This window comes from Phyllostomus discolor, chromosome 10 (assembly GCF_004126475.2).
Source record: "Phyllostomus discolor isolate MPI-MPIP mPhyDis1 chromosome 10, mPhyDis1.pri.v3, whole genome shotgun sequence".
Taxonomy (NCBI): Eukaryota; Metazoa; Chordata; class Mammalia; order Chiroptera; family Phyllostomidae; genus Phyllostomus; species Phyllostomus discolor.
The window spans coordinates 27,756,199-27,778,356 of record NC_040912.2 but is presented as its reverse complement, the minus strand read 5'-3'; the positions used below and the strand labels follow the sequence as shown (position 1 = coordinate 27,778,356).

The window sequence follows — 22,158 nt, the reverse complement described above, 5'->3', positions numbered from 1 at the left end:
CTGTCAAAAACGAGGCCCTTCTTTTCCTGACCTCTCCTTTAATGTCCTGCAGAATGCGGCAGAGGCCATCCACCCAATATTGGCATATAAAGCTAAGGCATCAATTATGCATTTTAATATTTATATGGTCTAATTTGTAAATACATATGCATTTAATTTACTCAAAAATTAGTGAATGAATTTAAAATGTGACTCACCCTAACCAACAATCTTACTTTTCCAATAATTAAAAGAACCAACATTTATGACTCACTAGAGCTCTGGCATGAATTCAAAACTGTGAACTCTGATCCCTACGTCTGGAGCCTTTTCCACAGTACTGTAGACTACGGCTCACCTCTCGGGCAAATGCCAGCTTCGAGTATTGAAATCCAGTCATACCAGAGAGCAATCAATATGTGATCCCTAGGATACATCTCAGCTCTCCAGTCAACCCTACAGGCCTGTATTATTATAATAATGTTTTAAGCCATCTCTCTATAGTATGTATTGATATGCAGCTATGTGTGTGACTGCACATATTTATTGTATATCTTTTCTTTCCATGTAGATTATTAGCACCTTGAAAGCAAAGGCCATATTTTTCACTTCCGGTTCTCCCACTGTGGCCGCACTGTAGAGGGCATTGAGCAACTGCTCACTAAGTAGTGGTTGAATTTAAATGAGTCAGAAAAGGTGTATATCACAACAGTATGACAGGTTAAGGGCCATGGTGTTATCCCTTTTAGGTACCAGAGTTTCTACCTCACTGGGGAGCTATTTCAGCAGTTGTTTCCCCAGGTTTTAGTGAATCGTCAGTCTTGTCCACGGAAGCCTCAAGCCCCACTCCCAGGCTCATTCGAGTCTGCTGGGGCTGAGAGTCTGCATTTGAACCAGTGGCCCAGGGTTCTCTGATACAAGGGTCCAGGACCTCCCTCTGAAAAACACTGTCTGGAAGAGTTATGGAAGGGTTAGATTCACTCCTAATTTTCAAACATCCCAATAAAATACAAAAATGTAAAAGGAAGGTGGTAGGACAGATTGTCCAGGTCAGCCAAAGTGACACAGTAATGTGTAAACGCAGGCCACTTGCAGGTGCAAGAGGACTCACAGGGCTGCCATGTGGTGCAAGCCAGTGGGAGACATTGACCTCATGGCCTGCGTGACCAGTGCGCCCTGGAGTGGGACAGCCTACAAACTACCTGACTGCTGAGAATGAGGCCCCATTACCAGTCGTCAGCTGTTCTCACATCCGGGCAACTGTAAGAATGCCTGTTCTTAACCAGCTGTCAACTACTAAGCAGCACGGCTTATGAGCACTAAGGCCAAGGCCTGTGGGCAGTGGAAGGTTACAGGAGACACGGTGCCGCACCCAAATCGAATCCACGGGGAATGACTGAACAGCAGACCAAAACAACATACTATGTGGAGCGCTGCCCTGCAGAGCTTCCTCATGGTGAGGAAACAATGTCAGGAGGGACGCATTACAGGGTAGGAGAAAAAGGCCTCTTGGAGAAGATAAAACTTGATGTGAAGGCTGTGAAGGATTTATTCAGATGGACCTGTGAAAGAGTTTCTCAATGGACAAAAACAGCCTAAGGAAGGGCTCATTTCGTTTGAAATGAGTTGAGTGTCCAACCAATGCTTTGGGCCAGCATCACCCAGGGTCACTGAGACACGCCAGATCCTGCTCCAGGCAGTCCCAGGTGTTGGCATCACTTGCCATCAGCAAATATCATTATTTTTAAACCCCACGCACTTGATGCTACTTTTATGGTGACAAAAAGGTTGTCATGGAACTAAGAAACTGGAAATTAAAACGAAAGTGATTTGCAAACGCTGCTCTGTACTCTGGCTTCCACGGGAGATTCCATAAGCTTTACCATGAACAAGTCCACGAGTCACCCTCAGGGCCATGCTGTCACTGAACTTTACCTTTCCAAACCTCACTTGTAGTCCTGGAGAGAAAAGAGGAAATCCAAAATACTTCAGATGTTTTGGTTATGTAGTTCAGCGTACTATAACTATAACTCATCAGCTGATGGCTTTCCAATAAGCATTACTTGGCAGATTTATCACTAACTTAAAAAAAAAAATTGGAATCAGATCTCTCCTCACCTGAACACAAGGCCTTAAAATCTTGCCTCGATGTTGAGGTAATATAGGCAAAGAAGCTGAACTGAATTAGCACTGGAATATGAATGAAGCACTAAATATATATTTTGGATATTTGAAGTCTTATTTTTCATAGGTCACCCAATTCTCCTGAAAGTAAAAACACATTAGGATGCTTTTCTCTCACCCTGGCTGGTGTGGCTTAGTGGATTGAGTGGTGGCCAGTGAACCAAAGGGTCACTGGTTCAATTCCCAGTCAGGGCACATGCCTGGGTTGCAGGCCAAGTCCCCAGAAGGGGGCACATGAGAGGCAACCACACATTGACGTTTTTCTCCCTCTCCTTCTCCCTCCCTTTTCCTCTCTCTCAAAATAAATAAATAAAAATCTTTTTTTAAAAAAAGAATGCTTATCTCTTAAAGTATAATTATTGTTATTTCAGTCTGCGCCAAACAAATTATGTTTGGAAGTTCCCACAACATACCAAGTAATGGTGATATTATTTAAAACAAGACTTCACCAAATAAGCTCAAGAATTCTTTGAGTTTATTTGTGGGACTTTGCTTTCTCTGCAAATGTCTCAAGCCTACAAGTCTGCTGTATTTTTCTTTTTACATCACAAAAAGACAATTACAAAGTGGCAATTGTTTCTTTCCTAAATATAACCTCAAAGTCAACTAATTTCCCCTAAGTTAATAAATTTCCCAGGCTACAGAATATCGTTGTAGAAGAAAGGCTGTAATTTTTAAAAGCTAGGTTGCAGATGACATGATCTTGCATATAAAAATTACTAAGGAACCCATTAAAAAACTATAAATGAGCTCAGCAAGGTTGAAGGATACAAGATCAATATTTAAAAATCAATTACATTTCCATACACTAAAAGCAACCCAAAAATGAAATTAAGAAAACAACTCCATTTAAAATAGCATCACAAAGAACAATAAACTTAGGGATAAATTTAACAAAAGACATGCCAAACCTATACTCTAAAAGTTATAAAACACTGTTAACAGGAATTAATGAAGACCTAAATACACAGAAAGACATTTCATGTTCACAGACTGGAAGACTTGATATTGTTGAGACGGCAGTACTCCCCAAAGTGATCTGCATGTTCGGTATAAACCTTATCAAACTTCCATCTGGCTTCTTTGCAGAAACCAACAAACTGATCCTAAAATTCATGTGAAAAGTCAAAGGACTAAGAAGAGCTACAACAATCCCAAGAAAGAAGAACAAAAGTTGCATTTCAAATTTACTACAAAGCTGCCATAATCAAGACTGTGTGGTACTGGCATAAAGACAGACATACAGACAAATGCAACAAAACTGGGAGTCAAGAAGTAAATAAACCCTAACATTTATGGGCAGCTGCTTTTCAACAAGGCTGACGAGGCAATACAATAGGGAAAGACTAGTCTTTTCAACAAGTGGTGCGGGGACATCTGGCTATCCACACGCAGAAGAAAGAAGTCAGGGCCCCACCTCACATCGTATTAAAAAACTAACTCAAAACGGAGCAAAGACATAAATAGAAGAACTTAAGCAATGATGTTCTTACAGGACAACACAGGCAAAAGTTTTTGTGACTCTTGATTAGGAAATGGTTTCTTAGACATGACACCGGAAACACAAGCAACAAAAGAAAAAATAGGTAAACTGGCTGTCAAAACTGAAAGCTTTTGTACTCCAAAGGATACCATCAACAAAGTGACAAAAACAGCTGTGGCTAGTGTGGCTCAGTGGGCTGGGTGTTGTCTCACAAGCCAATGGGTCATCTGTTCAATTCCTAGTCAGGGCACATGCCAGAGTTGTGAGCCAGGTCCCCAGTTAGGGGCGTGCAAGAGACAGCCGATCAACGTTTCTCTCCCTCTCCTTCTCCCTCCTTTCCCCTTTCTCTAAAAATACGTAATAAAAATCTTTTAAAAAAAACAAAGTGAAAAAACAGACCACAGGATGAGAGAAAAATTTTGCAAACCATATTATCTGATAAGAACTCTGGAACATACCAAGAACTCTCACAACTCTACAAAAAAAATAATAAATCACCCAATTTTAAAAATGGGCAAAAGATCTGAGTATATAGTTTTCCAAAAAAGACATACAAATGTCCAATAAACACATTTCGAGATGCTTGGTATCATTAGCCATTAAGGAAATGTACATCAAAATCACAATGAGATACCACTTCACCTCCACTAATAATAAGTGTGGGTGAGGATGTGAAAAAAAAACTGAAACCTCTATACATTGCTGGTGGGAATGTAAAATGATGCAGTTATTTTGGAATAGTTTGGCAGTTCTTCAAAAAGTTAAACATGGTTACCATCTGACCCAGCAATTCCACTCCTAGGTACATATCCAAGAGAAATGAAAACATATGTCCACACGAAAGCTTGTACACAAACGTTCACAGAAGCATTATTCAGAGTAGCCAAAAAGTGGAAACAACCCAAATGTCTGTTAACTGAAGGACGGATCAACAAAATGTGGTATTGTCCATAATATGTGATATTATTCACCAATAAAAATGAATATGGTACTGCCATGGGCTGTACTGTAGATGAACTTTGGAAACATTATGCCAAGGAGCCAGTCACAAAACATCGCAATAGTGTATGATTCCATTGATATGAAATGTCCAGAACAGGCAAGTCCTCCACAGAGACAGAAAACAGATTACTCATTCCTAGGACTGGAGGGAACAGGGGAAAATGGGAGGCAAGGTAAGGATTACTAAGGTATGCTGTTTCTTTTTGGGGTGCTGAAAATGTTCTAAAATTGACTGTGATGATGGTCACACAAACCTGCAAATATACTAAAAACCACTGAATTATACTTTAAATGAATGCAATAAAGCTACTTTTAAAAAACCTGTCAGCTCTGCCTCTTACTAATGAGTGACATTAGCCACATTTCTTACTGACTCAAATTACTTTATTCAATCTGTAAAGTGGGAATAAAATATGTATCTTAGAGGGTTGTTCTGGAGCTAAACACGCCTAGCACAATGTTCTCAACATAGTAGGTGACCGTTAAAATGGTCAAATTCCAAAATCTAAAGTCTAAATTGTAATGAAAGATGTTTTCTGAGCACCAAATATTTACAAGTGATACAAAGAAGAATCAGGCACAGTGTGATTTGGAAATATCATAGTTTATACATTTCTCAAAAAGCAATAATTTTCCTCAAATATTTAAAATCCATCCTTCTCTTAGCTCATATATTAACATTTTGAATAAAAAGTGATCAAAATCTAAGTAATTTTCTATTATGTTTCTGAAAGTATGAAATTAAGAAAGATTAAGAACCTCCACTCTTTACTCTGAAGATCTTTCAGATAACTAGAGATATTTAATTGGCAAATTACTTGCACATGCCATTAAGTGGTTAGACTGAATTTGTTTCTACAAATTCTATGGGCTCTTATTCTTAACCTCCGCCACACTGTAATCTGAAATCATCGAGGTCTTCACTTATGCAAATTTCAACTTTCTATGTTTTTGTTTCCATACAGAATAACTAAATTAATGCACTTTGATTTCCAAAAGATTCACTTTTTGAAGCTGCAAATCAACGGAAACAAGTTTCCCATTAAAATAAAAAAAGGTTCATCAAGCTATATTATCTCAGACACTGAACCATAATCCCTCTCATGGATCCTAAAAATTTCATTAATACAATAAACACAAAAAGGATGTTTCTGTTCAACCCAAAGGAAAGCAACCGCTTCGAGGGCAAAGGCAGAGTGGCTGCATGGGCTGCCCTTCCTCTATGAACGGCTTCTCTGGGGCGCTTTTCCCAGTGTGTGAGCTCAAGTCCTCATGGCAAGTTGTGGTTTCGCTCCAAGGGCAATAATATTCCACCCTGCTGATACGGTGAACAACAGCTCATACGGCCATCGTCTTTTAAGCAGGGAGCAAAAGACAAATTGCTGAATTCGTAAGTTAAATGACATAATGGAGTAAGTGGATGCAGACCTATCTCTACAGCCGTGTGCCCCGATAGCAAGGTTGCCATTTCAAACCCTTTTGACAAGTGCCTTTTTACATTAATCACAGTTAAGGGTCTGAAGAGGAAAGAAGGATTCTGGCTACAATTCAGACTCGCTCAAGGAAGTTCTAGGGGGAAAATGGGTGCCATTAACACGAAGTACGCACAGAACAAGCACCTCACACAGGCAGCCCTTCTCATTAAGATGGAGTTCACTATAAGCCCCTGTAAACTTTTTATTATTATTATTCTGAACATGTAGTTACAGTCGTGAAAAGTAGCTTTTGAAAAACAAGCATCCACAGAGACACACCACGCACACACACAGGCAAGCTGAACTGCATGTTATATTGCAGTCATAGGTAGTGTTGGCACATGTAAAAGTCAGGGCTAATTTAAAGCTCTTCCAATTCTGTATTTATGAAGAGGAATGGGATTGCCCTGATGTGAGGTCATGTGGCATCCTAGAAAAGAACACTGTCTTTCTAGCAGGGCCAGAAGACAAAGCTGTGATTCCTACAAAAGCAGTCCCCTCCCTTCTCTGGGCCCGCTTCCGCACCCAGGCAAGAAAGCCAGGGACTACACCAGCTATTGTTCGGTTGCACGGTGAACCACGTTGCCTTGGAGAGCTTGTCCAAAACATATTCCCAAGCTCCGTACCCCAAGATTCTGACTCAGCAGATCTGAGATGGAGCCAGGGAGCCCACAGTTGTGATGAACGCCTCCACGCTGTTACAATGAAAACCTGTGGTCTGCTTTCTTGATAAGAACCCTTCCTATTCTAAAGCCTGTAGATCTGTACACCCTTAAGATTAATACACTATTTAAGTCATAGAAGTGAATGCTGGCTAAGAACAAAAAAGGTGAAAGCCCAGCAGGTGTTCAGCATTCAATATTAATCCGTCACATGCATTATCTAAACCAACAGCAAGAGAGGCCCGTCTATCTGCTATGAAAAATTACTTTCAAATGCATAGTATAATTCATCACCAGTTACCGAAAGGAGGTCAGTTAAAGTGGTGTCCGGAGGCACAGTGCCAGCTGTGGTCACTCTCCCGATGGGCAGGCTTGCTTTAATCAGCTGCTGTGTTAATTACTGCTAACTCCCCTCACCACTAGAAAAGAACACAACCGAAAATCTCCAACTCTTTGAAATGCTTCAAGTGGTATGAAGAATCCTAATTCATTCTCTAAATGTAGGAATAATATCTATAATGTTTAAAAACCCAATTTCCCATGGTATTTGCCTTAGATAGATGTTATCAAAAATAATTTTCTTGCAAAAGCATTAATATACATTAACCCTACATAGAGACTTTCAAGAGCAGAGGTGATACAAATGTATACCCACAGTAGTCCCATATTAGTGGAAAACTGTTTTACTTCAATTAAAATGTCTAACCGTACACCTCCAACATACACCTAAACTGTAATTTTCTCTGAGAACTTCTAGTATGCTGTTGATTTTGTTTCCTTTATGAACGTACTGAGCAAAACTGCCTTGCAACTGTTGAAAGAAATCAGTCATTAGAAGCAAGATTACAGCAAATTTTCCAATTTAGAAAAACCATATTTTTATCTCTCTCTCACACTGAAAGAATAATGGTATAATTGGACTATTTTTTAAGTGAGCAGTAATTTAAAACAGTCAAATTTTCCCAGTGCTCCAAGTTTCAGGATTTGCTGTTAGCTTTCTGTTCTCCACACCTTCTCTCCTAGGCACGAATTCTCTTCTCCCCTCATCTTACACACCACACACACACACACACACACACACAACAGGAGAAGCCCCCAGTCCGGCCTCTCCACTCCCTCAGTCTTTTAAAGGAAGGTTAACCTTCAGGCAGCAGTTAACTAAGGAGCTTCACACGGCTATTGGGATTTCCTCTCCGAGTGACACTCTCCCACCTTCACAAAGGGCCTCCCCCCCTCACCCCCCCCCCGCCACCGAGTCCCGTTTTTAAAATGGAGTGATGAAGTAGCAAAAAGTACAATATTTTAGCCGTCTGAAGCATGGGCAATTCTCAAATTAGCCCACCAACTGGAAGTGCTCTCTGATACAACCATCTTCAAAATTGAAGCCATTATGGCCAATTGTGCAAATCCGTATTTAGCTTTTTGGAAATAGTGGACTTTTGACCCAATGAACTGAAGCAGCATTATCTGAAGAGTCTCTGGGATCTCAGGCAGGACACTCGGCACCCAGGCACGCGACAGCTCCCACCAGTGCAGAGGGCATTTACTTTCAAAATCACACTGTTCTCATTCGGTATTCTTACTCTCTACCAAGACGTGGATAAGAAAATATACTCAGGTCCCAAAATAACATAAAATGAAATCTATTATAGGGTAGTAAGTTTCTTTCACCAAAATAACACATTATAAAATCAGAATCAATATTAACAAAAAACTTTCTCCAAATAATACTCCTTCTGACTCTTAACCATTTTCCCTCTGAGTCACCTTTTTGAATATTTTGTTTTCCAAGTGTCTTTACAAAGATAATAAATAAATGACCTTAAAAAATTATGGCTAATGTTTTTTTTCTTCTAGCCCAATACTTAAATCCATCTAGCTTTTTAATTTATTATTAAATTTGAGTGCTTACCTTCAAAACTTCTCATTTCCACACTTTTAACTCTCATCATTTTCTGCAACTGGAACCCAAATGACTGAAGTGGGTTGTGTCCACACACTTCCTCCTGCCGTCTAGCCTGACAGGTCTGCCAGAGCACGCCCATGCCACTTCCACCTCACAGGTGTTCCTGGACAAAATCTAACTGTGAACCCAGAAAAGGCCGCTCCAAACACCAACCTACACCTCAGAGAACTAACTAGAGAAGCACATTAGAAATTGTCTCATTAGTTCTGTGAGTTTTGTGTAGGTCTCACACACAAAAGAAAGTTAAATGAGTTTGACAAAGTTAAATAGACTTATTTTTTTACAGGACTTCTCAGAGTCTTAATAAACTAAAAAGTTTAGGCTTTATGATGGTCTAATAAAAGGACCCCTTTTTATACAACACTTACTAACAAAGAGGAGATGCCACTTTAAAGCCCACAAACATACACTGTCATTCAATAGGGAGGATTAAAACATAGAGAGGCCACTGTGGCATCCAATGAAAGAACGGGACTTGACTAGCTTCCTTGGATCCCAGGGCAACGGCAAGACAGCTGAAGCTTCCCAGCGTGGCGAGGGTGTAGACTACTTTACACTTAAGTTTGTAAAAACAATGATGGAAAAGTCATAAATAACATATATATCCACTTGTTCAATTGTCCATCCATAAAAAGCAGTCCTCATCTTCTGGCAAGCCACTGAATCCTTTGAGATTTGCTAAAAGCAAATGCTCATTTAGACAGAACACTACTAAAATTTAGAGCCATTCATGAACTCCCTGACACTTACGTAGAACCAAAAGTTGAGAACCCCTGTCTTCGAAGTTCAATTAAAAACTACAGACCCCCATGCACAACCCCCCACCCCACCCCCACCATACACAGGTATGAAATTGGGTGCGTATGTTTACATACTAACAATGATAACTTTAAAATATCACATAAAGCATTTCACGAAATTTTGGTCACTATAATGAAAAAGTTAAGTCAAAGGAAGAGAAAAACATGTAATGGAGTTATGCAAATAAAAATTTTAGATTTCAACTTAAGGAAGTGCTCAGATACAAAAAATACTTGCAATTTTTAGGGGGTCCAGTTGTGTCTTTCACAAGACAAACGTAAGACCCAGGTCTCTGTTATGACTGAGCAAGGCTATTACTGTTGTCTGCTGCAGATACAGCAACTGAGGAAATACTGATCAACAGAAATAGTTCACCCTAAACTGGCATGATGAAAAGACCCATCACCGGTGGGTATACTAAATATACCAGATTAAGAGTTTCATCACACACACACACACACACACACACACACACACTCACACACTTTCTTGAAGCTCATAATGAAACTGCTTTGTTCTCCCACCATCATCATATGAGAAACTGGAAAAATGGAGGTGGCTGGGAAATTACCACTCACAGCCTGTCCACACTAAGCTGCTCAGGGCCAGCACATCCTTGAAAACCCTGACTTTCAGTTCTTCCACTCACGAAACAGGAGCGATCACCTGCCAGCTTTACTGTGGTACCGGGAGGCCTACACACTGATCTGTCCCTAATCCAACTGATACATGAAAGCCCATCTTTTCCAAGTGTCATTTGGATCCTGTCCCTGTCCTCTAAAGAACTCTTTGAGACAGCCAACAGCCACTCCTACGAAATTCTGGGTTGGCCAAAAAGGCCGTTACATTTTTTCTGTAAAACAAAAGGCTCAGTTTTCACTTTCACCAATAACTTTATTGATTTGGATATTTTGAGTATGTCGGCTATCTCATGTGTGGTGTAATGCTGAATTCTCCATGTCTCCATTTGATCGCCATCAACTTCAACTGGCCTACCTGACCGTGGAGCATCGTCCAGTGGGAAATCTCCTGTGCAAACCACTTCTGACACATTCGATCAGTCACAGCACCTTCTCCATACACTGCAGAAATCTTTTTTGTGTGTTTCAGTTGTATTTTTACCTTTCTTGAAATAATAAAGCACAATATGCCAGAAATGTTGGATTTTTTCCATCTTCAATATTAAAATGATTACATAAAAATTGAATTTCAGTAAGTTTTTTTAAATCACATGCTGATATGACAGCTGTCACAATACAATCTAACAAAACTGTTTCCAATGAAGTTAAAGGCTACTAAGCTCTACTGCAGCCATTTTATGGGAGAAAAACAAACAACCCAATAAAAACACCTTCTCAGGACCTGTGGAGGGGTGCTGCATCACACAGCACCTCGCCCTGAGCACCCACGTCTCTTGGCTGCATGTTTCAGTCAAGGGCCTGCTTGACTACCCTCAGCCTGTATGAAGACCGCCTTCCTCCCACCCCTCTACTCTGATTCACCATTTTATCTTTTGCTCCCGTCAAAAGATAAAACTTCCTGGGTAATGCCCACACCAAGCACATTTCAGCAAGTGACCTGGATGTCTGTGTAACCAAGGCAACTGACAACTCTGGTCCAGGTACATTCTTCCTTATAACTTACTCTCCACTACAGTCCTTAAAAAAAAAAAAACTTAACTGATGCTTTTGCTTATTGTTATTTGCTTCTTCCTGAAAAAATTATTAAATCCCCTAATGTCTGATGTTGTCCAAAACCACGAAGGACTAATTGGCATCTATCTGGCTGATGAAGGAAGCCCACCTCATGGAACAAGGCACCCCAGAGGGAGGCAGTACAGCACAGTGAATAGCCCTCGGCCATCCCCAGGCTGCTAGCTGGCTCTACCACAGGCCACTCCGTGACTGTGGGCAGGTCACCTAACTTCTCCAAGGCCATTTCCTCACCAGAAAAATGAGAATTATAATAGTATACATCTCGTAGGTAAGGAGAATTAAATATTAAACTATATATAAAGTGCTTAGTCAAGTAGGAGATGGTATGTAGTAAGAGATCAATGAACTTTAGAAAAAAAAAATGAGAGTCACTCTCCTTCTCTCAAGAGATTGTATAAAACCATATGTCTGGAACAGAGCAAGCCCTGTAGCTACTACTCGGTCCTTCTTCCTTTCCTTTGACTCCCTTGCACCCCACAGGCGACCAGGAGCCAAGTTCACTACCATGCATTCTCAGAAGGGTTCTGGTGGGATCCAGAGATGAGCCCAGTCCAGGACCCCCTTACCTCTGCCTGGACTACTGCAGGGTCTCCCACGGCCTTCACCTCCAGACCCCTGCAGTTCTAACTCTTCCTGTGAACAGCCGTATCACCTCATCTGGGAGTTCAGACACTCCTCCAGGTCTGCTCAGATGGCTTCCATCCCTCCTACCCACTTAGCCTGCTTTGCATTATAGACAGGCTATCCTGATACCAGACTGTACAATTTTTATTTGCTTATTGTCTCTCTTCCTCAAACCTAAGTGCTCTGAAGAGGATACTTTTTTAGTGATGTCACTGCTATGTCTTCAGTCTTACAACACGGTAAGCATTCAAGATATAGCTCTGTCTTCTTTTATCTCATTCCTTTCAAGCACCGTCTATTTGCTGATAACCCTCTCCCAAATTCCACACTCACATCTAAGTGCCTATTTAACATCCTCACTCAGATATACAATAGGCATCAAACTAACACATCCAAAGTGAGCTCCTGTTCTCCCCCCACTGCCATGCCTGCAGTACCTCCACCTTGGTGATAACTCCATCCTTCCAGTTGATCCAGTCAACAGCTTTGGAATCATTCTTGCCTCCTCTCTCTCTTTCAGGGTCTACATTCAGTTCATCAGATAATCCTGTTGGTTCTGTTCATTCTCTCTTCAGAATACCCCTTACCTCGCTCTGGTCCAAGCCACTATGGTCCCTACCTGTATTATTGCAATACCCTCCTAACTGTTTCTCTCTTTCTTCTCTGGCTCTTCTATTTCCCATTGTCAACACAGCAGCCAGAGTCATCCTGTTAAAACTTAAACCAGATTGTGACACTTCTGTGCTAACAGAAGTCCTGCAGTGGTTTCCCAGTCCACTCACCACCAAAGTCTAAGTCCTAACCTTGACCTAAAGGACCCTAACTTGACCAGATCTGTTACTTTTCCATGCTCCTCTCCTACTAGGCCCCCTGGGCCCTCTCCACTCACAAGGGTCCTTCTCGCTGTTCTTCAAAGGTGCAGACACACTCCAGCCTTCACACCTGGGCAGCGGCCACTCCTTTTCCTCCATTTCTATTTCTATATGACTAGTTCCTTTACCTCTTTCAAGTTTGTGCTCAAAAGTCCCTTTATCAGTGAAGCCAACCAAACTGCATCACACACACAGGGAAGCACGTTCTTTGTTCCGCAGCTCATTGTAAACACTTAGTTGTCACCTCGACATACCCACTCTACGAAGTATCTTAATCCCGAATCTGGACATCAGCAACTTCTATATGTCCCTGTTAACACTCTGGTGGAGGGGTCGACGAATCTTATTCCACTGGTCCACCAGCTGCCTTTTGTAAGTAAAGTTTCATCGGAACACAGCCCTACCCATCATTTACGTACTGTCCATGGGAACAGCCGAGTGTTGCAGTTGTGATGGAGACCCTGTGGCCCACAAAGACCAAAATACTTACTATCTGGCTCTTGAGAGAAAAAAGTCTGCTGCCCCTGATCTAATATAAAAAAGCAATACTTTAATTAAAAAAGAAAATCAAGCCCTGGCTGGTGTAGCTCAGTGGATTGAGCACAGGCTGTGAACCAAAGTGTTGCAGGTTCGATTCCCAGTCAGGGTACATGCCTGGGTTGCAGGCCATGACCCCCAGCAACCGCACATTGATGTTTCTCTCTCTCTCTTTCTCCCTCCCTTCCCTCTCTAAAAATAAATAAATAAAATCTTTAAAAAAAGAAAATCATGTTTATACTCAAAAAAGTAAGTTTTAAAGAGATGAAGCCTTAAATATTATAAACTGAAAATTTTATAAATATCTCCTTACATATAAGTATAGAGATTTATAATTGATATAATGTTGCTTTATTCATTATTCCTTTCCTTTCATTAAATGACTAGACAATCAATAAATATCATTTCCTCTTTCTTCTTCTTATCCTGCTTGCCTTTGACTACAAGTTACTCTTTTGTACTTCTTTCTCTCACACATTAACCAAAATGCGGTAATAAAAGTGATATACAAGTTCACAGAACTGACGTTTCTCCCCATTTATTATACTCAAATACAAATAAATTTGTATTACATGCGTTGATGTAATACAAATCAAATCAAATTTTTGCATCCTTAAAAACAGTATGCTTCTCTTCAGCTCAGAAGTAAAACAAGCTCACGTTACCGCTACTTTCTCTCCGAGAGGTTGGCACTCTTCCCCACTGGCAGCAGCAAAACGCGCCTACGAAAGTGCACTAGCACCTTCAGACAACGGACCACACACGTTTTCTCTTTTAAAATTTCTAGTCTTCACCAACTCAAATTTTCCAAAACTATGGTGAAGCGGGCAGACCAACATTTGTTACTAAACTTTTCTTTAAATATTTAAAAACAGAAACCTCAAGGGAGTTAGAAATTTACACACATATAATGTACATAAAGGTACTGGAGGTATTTAATGACTCAAATTTTCTGTAGGATTTTTGTGAAAATTATCCTAGAATTGTTTTGATAATTTTAGACAAAAGGCCAAGAATACCTAAGATAATCTTAAAGGATAAAGATTCTTTAAGAATCTCCTTAATGGGCTTACATAAAGCTGTAGTAATTGAGACAGTACAGCCGTGATGCAGAACAGACAATTAGAGGAGAACAGAGAGTTCCGAAACAGACCCACACTTGGTTTATGGCAACAGTGTCACTGTAGGCGACAAAAGAAAGAGTGACTGTCTCAGTAGATGGTGCTGGGTGAACTAGGTATCCATGGGGTCTGGGGAGGAACTTGACCCCCACCCCCACTGCCTGAAAAAATAAACAAACAAATTCTATAAAGACTAAAATCTAACTCTGAAAGAAAAACAACAAAACTTCTAGAAAATAATAGAGGAGAATATCTACAGGACACAAAAAGCACTAGCCATAGAAGAGAATGCTGATAAATCACGCTACTTTAAAATTAAGAATCTATTTTCCTCAGGACTCCATCCAGTGAGTGAAAGTGCAAGTCCCAGAATAAAGTTATTATGTGACTAAAACACCCACTATGGCCTTGTATCTAGAAAATAAACACACCGCTACAGAGGATACTCCAATGGTCAACAAATTTTTTTTCAAAGCTGCAAACCCATTTGAAATCAGGGAAATACAAATATAAAGCCACAGAGTGAGCTATCACTAAAATAAAAGTGGCTGGTATTACCAATCGTTAGCAAAGATGTGAAATAACTGAAACTCTCACACACGGATGGTGTGAATGAATGTAAACTAGTACAACCAGTTTGGAAAGCAACCTGGCAACACCTGCTGAAGCCGAATACACATATTCCCTAATGACCCAGCCATTCTACTTCTAGAAATGCCTACACGCAAACACACACACCAAATATATGTGTACACACACACACACACACACACATGCACACATTATTTGCAGCACCAAACTGGAAATCTGCAAATGTCTATCGACATTGAGAATAGGTAAATAAATTAAGGAAAAGCTCACACAATGGGATTCTATACAGTAAAGAAAAAGGAATCAAGTACAAGTACACCAAAAACTTGAATAAATCTCACAAATAAAATTTGAGCAAAAGAAGTAGGAAAGAAAGAGTACATTCTGTACTGTTCCATTTCTAGTTACTGTATTTTTCAGACTATAAGGTGTACCCCCCAAATTTGCGGGTAAATGGGGGTGCGTCTTATAGTCTGGATGTAGCTTACCTGGCTTGCTGTGGGGGGGGGAGGCGGCTGTGGAGCAGGGTCACAGGTTATTAAATATTTTATCCCATTTTTCCTTCAAAAATTTTTCCCCTATTTTCCTCCTCTAAAACCTAGGTGTGTCTTATAGTCCTAAAAATATGGTAAGTTTCAAACCAGCAAAACCAACTGACAGTGACACGCAGGAGTCAGTACCACTGGGCCTGGGGCCAGTGATGGGGAGGAGAGCTGCAGGGCACGGGTTCCGTTTTCTTTCAGGGCTCAAGGGGGTTAAAATGAGTGTATACATTGTGCAAAGATTCATGAAACATATACTTATAGCCCTGGAGGATGTGGCTCTGTCGTTTGGGTGTCATTGTGTAAAGCAAAAGGTCACGGGTTCAATTCTGGTCAGGGCATACGCCTAGGTTGTGGATTCGGTCCCCGGTTGGGCTGCGTGGGAGAAGCAACTCATCAATGTTTCTCTCTCACATTGATGCTTCTCCCTCACATTGATGTTTCTCCCCCTCTCTCTTTCCCTACCTTCCCCTCTCTCTAAAATCAATAGGCATGTCTTTGAGTGAGAATTTTAAAAAAAGATGTATACTTATCATTGGTGCCTTCTTCTTTACATATGCTTTATTTTAATAAAGTATACTTTAAAAATTAAGAGTAAAAAATTATTATCATGGCTAAAATCACTGTTAGGCTAAAAATACAAAAAGAAACATTTAGAACAAAATATATTTTCTCTACACATACGGAATTGCACATTGTTGACTAAAATTTTCTACTTACATTGATATCCTGTTGTATACCTATTGATCTCAAAATGCATTTATAAATATGGGCTATCAAAACAAGAAAACATGGTGAAAACAAGAATATTGGAGGTAGGTTTTGCCTCAAAGGAAATAGGAGGACCTAATGAACTAGATCAAAGGAACAAAACTGACCTAGTCAAGACTTTTCATTGCAGCCAACACAATGAGGGATCTAGACATGACAACATGGTGAACAAGGCCTCAGAGGAAACGGGGAGAGATGTCACTGAAGTGTGACACTTGAGGATCTGCCCCTCGCCCCACCTGACTTCTGTTTGCTGAGCACCAGGGTCAGCGTCCGTGGGGCACAGACACTGCTGCTTGCCGGCAAACACTGCTGCTTCCTGGGCTTCGTCAGAGAAGCCCTGCTTCCCACAAGCTCTCACGTGGAAACCCAACACGTAAACAGATGAACGTGAACAGTGTGACCACACTCCTCCAGGTGGGATCCAAGAAGGGGAGGCCTGGGGGATCTGCAGCCACACACCAGCCTTCTCAGCAGGCCACAGGAAGGCCCCCGGTAAGCCTCCATAAAGTGAGAAAACAATGCTCACCCCTTGACCCCAAATGACTGAGCCCATCTGAGAGGTAAGAAGCGGCCCTTCCTCTCTTACCAGTCCATGCTCACCCCGCTCAAAGATGCACCTGACCCTCTGAAATATGAAAGGGTCAATCTTGGGCTCAGGACGGACATGGAGCTGAGAAAGTAGCCAGAGGTAAGAGTGCCACTGCATGTACCTCGAAGAGCCTCACAGGGCAGGCAGCCAGGTCATGCACTGGGACTGTCTTAATACTGGGGGTCTGAGACAAGGACTGCGTAGGCATAGGCAAGTCTTTTTCTCTGCCCAACTCCACTTCTTAAAAAAATTTCTTCAACCCCATTTGAGTTTCCTGGAAAATTTACCAGTGGCTTGATTCTTCTAAAAGGTCTCTGCTGCTGAAACACTCCCTAGACGGTCCCTGGGCTCCCAGCCCCATGATCTGGATTACCTGGACAAAAGCCTGTTGCACATGACACCCCCTCCAGTGGACGCCTCTGTGCTACCTTATGAACAATGTTGGAAGTCACCTATGAGTTTGGATTGGATGGTCATTTGGGTATCTTCTCTGTACTATTTCAGTTTAATCCTAAACAGGGATTAAGAGCTGTAGAAAACCCAAGGGACATTTTATGACACCCACAGGGTAAGGATCCCATCCGTTCATCAGATGGATACAGGACATACCCTGATCATGTTCTGTGAGAGAGGCAGACTATGACACAAATCACCTGTGGAAGGCAAAGTATGGGGAGAGGGGCTGTATATTATTCTACAACAGTCATATGCAACTAATGATGTGACAGGAATTTCAGCTCCGTGGAAGCCCCAATTTCTTATTTCAATCTCTTAAGACTTCAGAAATGGGACAATGTTCAACAAAGAACCATTAGTAAGCAAGTTACCATTTGTTAAACTGCAAGCTAAAAACAAAGGTGGGAAGAAGGAAGAGGAGAAAAGAGGGAGAAGGAAGGGCCGGGGAGGGAGCAAGCAGGAGGGGAAGAGAAAGAGAAGGAAGAGGAGGAAGAGAAAGAGGAGGAAGAAGAGAATGAGGAGGAAGACCCTTCCTTTGTTCTCTCAAGTTATTTCTTTTAGCAATATTATTAGTTTTTTATTGATTGATTTTAAAAAGAGAGGAGAAAGGAGAAGGGGAGGGAGAGAGAGAAAGAGAAACACTGATTTGTTGTTCCACTTATTCATGCATTCATTGGTTGATTCTTCTACGTGCCTGACTGGAGATCAAACCCATGACCTTGGTGTATTGGGACAATGCTCTAACCAACCAAGCTACCCAGCCAGGGCCAGCAATGTTATTTTTTTGTAAAGGCCCCTTTTTTCCAGACAGAACCTTTGTATCTGGAAAATCTTTTAATACACAGTCTGTAAGGTAGGTTATGACCCTGATTTTACAGATGAGGAAAATAAAGCTCAGGAATTTGAAATGACTTGCCCATCTACAAAGTGCCAGTAAGAAGCAGAAACGGTGTTCTCACGCCGCTGTTCTTTCTACAATTCACAGAGGACTCCTGTCTCCTACATCCTGCTTCTCCACCTGCTCTTTTCTTAAAGGGCTAGTGACACCAACACACACGCCCGTCTGTCCCTGAGCTGGTGTCCCTTGTTTCTCTCTTCCACCGGGCCAGTGGTGTGGCTGGTGTCCCCAGCATCCCTTGCCACTTCATGCCCACGCAGGGAAGATGAATCTGAGCCGAGGAAAACGTCGGAGGCCCATTCCTCAGTCCCCAGCCCTCACCCTGCAAACGTGCTGCAGGAAGGAGGAAGACGAGAGAGAACACACCTGCTGCGCTGACCTTGACCTTGCAGGCTCGCCTTTGTGTCCCAAGGAAATGTAACTGTAACATTTTCATCAAACTGGCTTCCACTGGGTAAATCAATGCCACGGTGAGCTAGCTGCTCATTTATTACTTAAAGAATTTAATGGGGACATTTTTCATTGGTGTGCCTCTGAAAAGCTGTGGTTACCGTGATGCTAAGAGGAATTAGGTGGCAGAAAAGAAAAAACTAAAATTATACACGGGATTTTTAAATATTAAATAAACCTCATGAAGTGTTAATGGAAAACACGTGAGCTTGCAGATTATATGAAATAAAACCCTGCAAAGACATGGTGTTTTGCCTCTGCCCTCGCTTATCTAGCCTTAAATAACTGTCATGTCAAATGAACACGGAGGAGACGGCGGGAGAGGGGGAAGGCTGCTAGGGTAAACCAACGATACTGTCTCACCTATACCACAGGTAGTTACTCTCTTCATTTTCGATAAGGAAAATGAAGGCCTGAGAGGACAATGAACTTGGCTCAGAGACGAAAGTGGCAGAGCTGGAGGTGGCTCAGTCTCTCCAGTTCCAGAACCGTTCTAGAACCATTCCAGAATGGAGGGTGCGCTATCACACCATTCGTACTTCCCCCTATCTGTATGTTTCTCACAATCCATCACATCAGACAGGCCCAAAGGTCTGAATAAACTGGAAATCATGAATAAAGGTATTTAAAATGGGCTCATTAGCCATCTCCCCTGAATGCACAATCCGTATGCCCCCAAGGGCTCTGAATTCTTCGTGGGCAGTGCTGGTACAGCAGACCCCTGAGTGCAGACAACACTCGCTGGACAGACACTCCGCCGCCCGAGGGAAATGCGGTACTCTCTGTCAAATCTAGCTTCAGTGGCCAGTTTCTTTTTAAGCTTGAACTTACTACTGTCCCACCACTTCCGGGCCTTCCCTTTTTTCTAATACTTGAAAGACCTCAGGGTTTTCTGCAGCTTTGCAGCTAATCCCGTGAAGATCATTGTGCCTTTCGAAACTGATGGCTGCAGCATGGCAGGCAGCGCCCACCCAGCCGCGGGGGCGGGGCTCTTTAGAAGGGCAAGGTTCTTCTCGTGGCACTCGGAACGGCCACCTCACACAGAGCCTCTGGCCTCAAACCGCCCTGAGACAAGGTCAGGACACAAAATCCTGTAATACCAGTAACTTCTGTTCTCAGGCAGCTGATGAACTTCCTCCTTCGGTCAGTGGGAAGAAGGCACTGCTGACTGTGAAGGGAACGAACAGAAGTTCCATCCAGCTCCCACGTTCCACGACTCTGAGGGAAGGTCCTGCCACATCCTCCCTCGCCTTACAACGAAGCCAGAGTATTTTCGAACCACTAAGCCAGAAACTTCTTTTTTTCCAACAGGGATACAGTTGTACTGCAGCCCCCAAATACTGATAGCTTTGTTAAAAGGGATATGCTGATTTCATAACAGCACTTTCATCCATTTCATTCCAGAAAAAACAAATGCTCACACAAGCTTGCACTTACTTAGGTGTGCACACACTCATGCCCTTACCAAAAGTAACTTCTCCTTTGCCAGTTTTGTCAAACAGCTGGAAGGCCACCATGAACAAAGCATCCGGGGCACACAGGACAGATTCAAATGCTACAAATTCTTGGAAGGATATTAATCTGCAACACAAAACAAGCACAAAGCATAAGGTCAGTAGCTTGTGGTCAATAAAAGCATGCACAAATATGCACCAAGGAAAAAAAGAAAGTGTCACTGTCAAAAAATACAATTCACACCTAAAACATTTACAAACAGCATTTCCTTTTACACACAGCAGACTGAAATTACCTGCAGAATCTGAAAGACACAACAGGGTGGAGGATATGGTGACACAGTAGATGTATCCTAATTTCAAGCGTAAGTAACTGTTTTACCCAACACGTCACTTTTGTTTTGGCACACTGTTGGAGTCCAGAATTAAAGCGTAGATACTCTAGATGAAGATGTGATTGTACAGCAGCACAAACAGAGCAGCTCTGTCATTCATTAATACCTCCATACACCAAGTAAAAATGTTCACAGAGATTCGTTCATTACTGATAGCTACTGACCACATGTGGGTTAAAGTAGGGATGATACTAGGGAAGGGAAGAGAACACAGGCAAGTCAGACAAGAAATGTGACCTCCAAAGAACTTCTAGCCTAGTAAGGCAGATAATACCAGTGTGGAAATAGTATGCAGGAAAGACAAATCATAAGACATGAGTATGACAGCAGAATTCTGGTAGGAAATCAAAGAAGGCTTTGTTCCATAAATGGAATGTGAGCTGAGTCTTGAAAAATGAATGCAACTCAGGTATGTGGTCACAGGTAAAAGGGAGGGTACTTCCAGCAAGGACACACCTGCAGGAAGGCAGGTGCAAGAAAAGCTGGGGAGGGAGTGTACCAGGAAAATGGTGAGGAACTGATTTCGTCTGTACCATGGATGGGGTGCATAAAAGAGAACACGGTGAAATGAGATTGCAAGAACAAGCCCAGAGATGAGCCTCAAGATAGAAAGAGGCCTGGGCATTCTTCTTGAGGAAGCAAGGAGTGATTAAAAGTCTCTGAGAAAGGCCTTGATATGATGAAATGTATCTGTTAGGGAGAGTATGACAGGCCAGCCAGAGATACTTCAACTTTGAAGAAGTAAACAAATCCACAAAACCTTTTCTATTTTGTATGTTAAACTATTTCAATGATACAATGAGATAGTCCAAGTCTCCAGACGTTATAGAGAGAAGGAGAAAACAGGAGTGCGTTCCTATGTTTCACAGAACATTTACTCACTTCTAAACACCTGAGAGAACATATTTTTATGCAAGGTGTTACAAAGCTAACTCAGCTGTTCCCAGAATGTCACCTGATTATAACAATGTTGCAATGAAAGTAAAAACTCCTGGTTGTTCAATACACTATCTCTGTCATTCGCTACCCAAAACCACCCTTACAAGTGCATGGGGACATTCAAGAACAGCATGTGTTACAGAAGAACACTTGTCCAGAACATTCTGTCCTCTACTGTAACAGTCTGTCTCACTGAGAATCTATGTTCAAGACCAGGGGTGGGTAGCGGTGGGGAGAGGAGGGAATTGGAGTCAAACCTTCCTGGCTGGCCGAGGAGTTTACAGCCTGTTGGGGGAAGAAGAAGCAGTCACGTTCATACATACCCACCAGAATGCCAGAGCTAGGGGTCAAAGCAAAAGCAGAAATAAAGCACTGAAGGGCACAAAAGGAGTGGTTTATTTTGCCTAGAAGAACTGGGAAATGCTTCGTGGAGGTCTGGCATTCAAAGAACACATTTTTAAAGTTGAAAAGACCTTAGAGATCATCCACTTCAACCTCTCCACTGTACTTTGGAGAAAACTAGAAGAACTTAATGACAAGTATGAAGTGAACAATTGGCTTCTGGCACTTTGGCCTGAGAGCCAAGCATCCTGGCTTCCATTGCACTGACAGAGACTTCCAACTGGTACAGGAAGACAGAGAAAACAGA

General features: G+C 41.8%; 1 protein-coding gene and 1 long non-coding RNA gene across 4 annotated transcripts in view; both read right to left on the bottom strand.

The window, feature by feature from the left end:
- The window catches only part of SLC25A13 (solute carrier family 25 member 13), a 171,388-nt gene that overhangs the window by 85,818 nt on the left and 63,412 nt on the right, over positions 1–22,158 (bottom strand). For 2 of the 3 annotated variants that reach the window (XM_028525571.2, XM_028525570.2), the window contains exon 4: positions 20,187–20,302. The exons of the other annotated variant lie outside the window; for it this stretch is intronic. In XM_028525571.2, the coding sequence (XP_028381372.1) occupies positions 20,187–20,302 (116 nt within the window). The remainder of the gene's footprint in view (positions 1–20,186; positions 20,303–22,158) is intronic. 3 annotated transcript variants of the gene reach the window in all.
- LOC118497065 lies at positions 13–20,171 on the bottom strand. Its single transcript, XR_004899616.1, has 3 exons — positions 18,188–20,171; positions 15,696–15,700; positions 13–26 (listed from the first exon to the last, which is right to left on the bottom strand). It is a non-coding gene; the product is annotated as an uncharacterized LOC118497065 (long non-coding RNA).